Source organism: Acipenser ruthenus, chromosome 44, assembly GCF_902713425.1.
Source record: "Acipenser ruthenus chromosome 44, fAciRut3.2 maternal haplotype, whole genome shotgun sequence".
NCBI classification, from domain to species: domain Eukaryota; kingdom Metazoa; phylum Chordata; class Actinopteri; order Acipenseriformes; family Acipenseridae; genus Acipenser; species Acipenser ruthenus.
The window spans coordinates 10132653-10137650 of record NC_081232.1 but is presented as its reverse complement, the minus strand read 5'-3'; the positions used below and the strand labels follow the sequence as shown (position 1 = coordinate 10137650).

General features: G+C 42.3%; 1 protein-coding gene across 9 annotated transcripts in view; it reads right to left on the bottom strand.

Moving 5' to 3' along the window:
* LOC117431901 (uncharacterized) overlaps positions 1–3546 on the bottom strand; it is a 23508-nt gene extending 19962 nt beyond the window's left edge. For 8 of the 9 annotated variants that reach the window (XM_059012513.1, XM_059012517.1, XM_059012515.1 and 5 more), the window contains exons 1-2: positions 3360–3546; positions 477–536 (exon numbers count right to left, since the gene is read on the bottom strand). In XM_059012513.1, coding sequence (XP_058868496.1) covers positions 477–536; positions 3360–3426 — 127 coding nt within the window. In that variant the 5' untranslated portion in view covers positions 3427–3546. The remainder of the gene's footprint in view (positions 1–476; positions 537–3359) is intronic. The other variant, XM_059012521.1, reaches the window with a different exon arrangement.
* Between the last annotated feature and the right edge of the window lie 1452 nt (positions 3547–4998).

Sequence of the window (4998 nt, the reverse complement as noted above, 5' to 3'; positions counted from 1 at the left end):
AGTGTAAATTCAACGGCAAACGTTTCCACTGGAAGTCTTTCTCAGCGTCTTCAGTGTAAATTCAACGGCAAACGTTTCCACTAGAAGTCTTTCTCAGCGTCTTCAGTGTAAATTCAACGGCAAACGTTTCCACTAGAAGTCTTTCTCAGCGTCTTCAGTGTAAATTCAATGGCAAACGTTTCCACTAGAAGTCTTTCTCAGTGTCTTCAGTGTAAATTCAATGGCAAACGTTTCCACTAGAAGTCTTTCTCAGCGTCTTCAGTGTAAATTCAATGGCAAACGTTTCCACTAGAAGTCTTTCTCAGCGTCTTCAGTGTAAATTCAATGGCAAACGTTTTCACTAGAAGTCTTTCTCAGTGTGTTATCGAAGCTGGATGTTTTCAGGCTGAATTTAGTTTGCATAAATTAAAAAATTGTGTTTTTTTTATTCATGTAAAGGCAGGAGCGAGCGATTTGAGCTTCATATTTTAACTCACCTCTCATTGCTGATGGCATGAACATGCGACCCAGAGCTCCATTTCCCTGAGGCTTCACTCCTGGAAAAAAAAGAACAAATTATTATTATTATTATTATTATTATTATTATTATTATTATTATTATTATTATTATTATTATTAGGGGTTTGCTGATGCTCATACTTAGAATCGCCTTTAAGAAATATTTATTTATCGGCAGCTATTAAATAAATCCATTCACCAACAACGTTGATTTCCAAAGAACAGCTGTCCTTCCCTCACCTGTACAACTCATTACCAATCAATGGCAATTAAAAGCCGATCAGAAGTGAATTGTCCTCTTATCCGGGGCGTTGACAGAAGAGGGGGTTCGACTGGACATTTCTATTAGCTTAGCGAGGAGACAGGCAGTAGTCTTAAGAACATAAGGAAGTTTACAAACGAGAGGAGGCCCCATTCAGCCGATCTTGCTCGTTTGGTTGTTAGTAGCTTATTGATCCCAGAATCTCATCAAGCAGCTTCTTGAAGGATCCCAGGGTGTCAGCTTCAACAACATTACTGGGGAGTTGGTTCCAGACCCTCACAATTCTCTGTGTAAAAAAGTGCCTCCTATTTTCTGTTCTGAATGCCCCTTTATCTAATTTGTGACCCCTGGTCCTTGTTTCTTTTTTCAGTCCCCTGGGTCGACATTGTCTATACCTTTTAGGATTTTGAATGCTTGAATCAGATCGCCGCGTAGTCTTCTTTGTTCAAGACTGAACAGATTCAATTCTTTTAGCCTGTCTGCATACGACATGCCTTTTAAACCCGGGATAATTCTGGTCACTCTTCTTTGCACTCTTTCTAGAGCAGCAATATCCTTTTTGTAACGAGGTGACCAGAACTGAACACAATATTCTAGGTGAGGTCTTACTAATGCATTGTAAAGTTTTAACATTACTTCCCTTGATTTAAATTCAACACTTCTCACAATCTCTCTCCCTCCTCTCTCTCTCTCTCTCTCTCCCCCTCCTCCTCTCCCCCTCCTCTCTCTCTCCCTCCTCTCTCCCCCTCCTCTCTCTCTCTCTCCCTCCTCTCTCCCCCTCCTCTCTCTCTCCCTCCTCTCTCCCCCTCTTCTCTCTCTCTCTCTCTCCCTCCTCTCTCTCTCTCTCTCTCTTTCTCTCTCTCAGGTGGATGTATGTTATGAAATTCTATAGAAATCTAAAAAAAAAAATTTTATTTAAAGTTTGCCAAGTACTAACAGATATCTTCTCACATCTCTATTTGATTAACTCTATTTGAGGGAGCAGTGTGCAACTCAAACTCCTATCAAACTCAGATAGTAAAAAAAAAAGAAAAAAGAAAAAGGTCTCTCTGTCTTTTTTTTCCCCACATCATATTGTTAAAATTCACGTGTCAGCGATAAAATGCTTTAAAAATCTACCTCTCCCTCTCCCCTTCTCCCTCTCTGTCTCCCTCTCCCTCCTCCCTCTCCCCCTCTCCCCCTCCCTATGCTTTACCAGACCTCTCTGTGCTTTACAATGCTTCCCTATGCTTTACCACACCTCTCTGTGCTTTACAATGCTTCCCTATGCTTTACCACACCTCTCTGTGCTTTACAATGCTTCCCTATGCTTTACCAGACCTCTCTGTGCTTTACAATGCTTCCCTATGCTTTACCAGACCTCTCTGTGCTTTACAATGCTTCCCTATGCTTTACCAGACCTCTCTGTGCTTTACAATGCTTCCCTATGCTTTACCAGACCTCTCTGTGCTTTACAATGCTTCCCTATGCTTTACCAGACCTCTCTGTGCTTTACAATGCTTCTCTATGCTTTACCAGACCTCTCTGTGCTTTACAATGCTTCCCTATGCTTTACCAGACCTCTCTGTGCTTTACAATGCTTCCCTATGCTTTACCAGACCTCTCTGTGCTTTACAATGCTTCCCTATGCTTTACCAGACCTCTCTGTGCTTTACAATGCTTCCCTATGCTTTACCAGACCTCTCTGTGCTTAGAATACTTCCCTATGCTTTACCAGACCTCTCTGTGCTTTACAATACTTCCCTATGCTTTACCAGACCTCTCTGTGCTTTACAATGCTTCCCTATGCTTTACCAGACCTCTGTGTGCTTTACAATGCTTCCCTATGCTTTACCAGACCTCTCTGTGCTTTACAATGCTTCCCTATGCTTTACCAGACCTCTCTGTGCTTTACAATGCTTCTCTATGCTTTACCAGACCTCTCTGTGCTTTACAATGCTTCCCTATGCTTTACCAGACCTCTCTGTGCTTTACAATGCTTCCCTATGCTTTACCAGACCTCTCTGTGCTTTACAATGCTTCCCTATGCTTTACCAGACCTCTCTGTGCTTTACAATGCTTCCCTATGCTTTACCAGACCTCTCTGTGCTTAGAATACTTCCCTATGCTTTACCAGACCTCTCTGTGCTTTACAATGCTTCCCTATGCTTTATTATTATTATTATTATTATTTATTATTATTATTTATTTCTTAGCAGACGCCCTTATCCAGGGCGACTTACAATTGTTAGAAGATATCACATTATTTTTACATACAATTACATTATTTTTTACACATTATTTTTACATACAATTCCCCATTTATACAGTTGGGTTTTTACTGGAGCAATCTAGGTAAAGTACCTTGCTCAAGGGTACAGCAGCAGTGTCCCCCACTGGGGATTGAACCCACGACCCTCCGGTCAAGAGTCCAGAGCCCTAACCACTACTCCACACTGCTTTACCATACTTCTCTGTGATTTACCATGCTTTCACTGTGCTGTATTACACTTTGCAGTTGAAGAAACTGAATCGCTAGAACTGAACTCAAAGTCAAACTTAGAACAACGTTTTTGGAATTCCCATATTCTCAAACTGTAGTTTTTTTTAAATATCTCACCTCCTTGGAAAGAGCGTTCGGCCAGCCACAGGATCAACGAGGTCTGAAGCAGAGCGCGTCCCAGCATCGTGCAGGACAGACGGACGGACGAGCGGACAGACAGACGGACTCACAGGTGTGCAGACGGAGAGATTAAAGACTCAGCTGGTTGCAGAAGCCACTAGCAGACGGAGCTATAGACAGAGCAAGAGAAAACTCAGAGCTTTTATACCCAGCTAGCCCCTCCCACACTCACACTGGACACACCCACGTTCCACAAGCCACGCCCCCATGCCCGCAAGCCACACCCATGCTGCATCATGTATTGCAGCACAGGCCACTCCCCTCCATTCCAACAGCTACCTGATTCAAGTGCTGATGTTGGACTTAAATAAAAACATCTTTAAAATCCATTCTCTCACCTCTTATTAGCTTTATTAACAGGATCACTGGTCCCTCCCTTTAAAGGAGCGCTGACCATCTTTAAAATCCATTCTCTCACCTCTTATTAGCTTTATTAACATGATCACTGGCCCCTCCCTTTAAAGGAGCGCTGACCATCTTTAAAATCCATTCTCTCTCCTCTTATTAGCTTTATTAACAGGATCACTGACCCCTCCCTTTAAAGGAGCGCTGACCATCTTTAAAATCCATTCTCTCTCCTCTTATTAGCTTTATTAACATGATCACTGGGCCCTCCCTTTAAAGGAGCGCTGACCATCTTTAAAATCCATTCTCTCACCTCTTATTAGCTTTATTAACATGATCACTGGCCCCTCCCTTTAAAGGAGCGCTGACCATCTTTAAAATCCATTCTCTCACCTCTTATTAGCTTTATTAACAGGATCACCGGCCCCTCCCTTTAAAGGAGCGCTGACCATCTTTAAAATCCATTCTCTCACCTCTTATTAGCTTTATTAACATGATCACCGGCCCCTCCCTTTAAAGGAGCGATGACCATCTTTAAAATCCATTCTCTCTCCTCTTATTAGCTTTATTAACAGGATCACTGACCCCTCCCTTTAAAGGAGCGCTGACCATCTTTAAAATCCATTCTCTCTCCTCTTATTAGCTTTATTAACATGATCGCCGGCCCCTCCCTTTAAAGGAGCGCTGCCCATCTTTAAAATCCATTCTCTCTCCTCTTATTAGCTTTATTAACAGGATCACTGACCCCTCCCTTTAAAGGAGCGCTGACCATCTTTAAAATCCATTCTCTCTCCTCTTATTAGCTTTATTAACATGATCACTGGGCCCTCCCTTTAAAGGAGCGCTGACCATCTTTAAAATCCATTCTCTCACCTCTTATTAGCTTTATTAACATGATCACTGGCCCCTCCCTTTAAAGGAGCGCTGACCATCTTTAAAATCCATTCTCTCACCTCTTATTAGCTTTATTAACAGGATCACCGGCCCCTCCCTTTAAAGGAGCGCTGACCATCTTTAAAATCCATTCTCTCACCTCTTATTAGCTTTATTAACATGATCACCGGCCCCTCCCTTTAAAGGAGCGATGACCATCTTTAAAATCCATTCTCTCTCCTCTTATTAGCTTTATTAACATGATCACCGGCCCCTCTGTTTCACTCTGTGCTTGTGTTTTATAAATTTACTGTTCCTTGCAGGCACCTAATCACTTCCTGTTGCGCTGTAGGTCAAA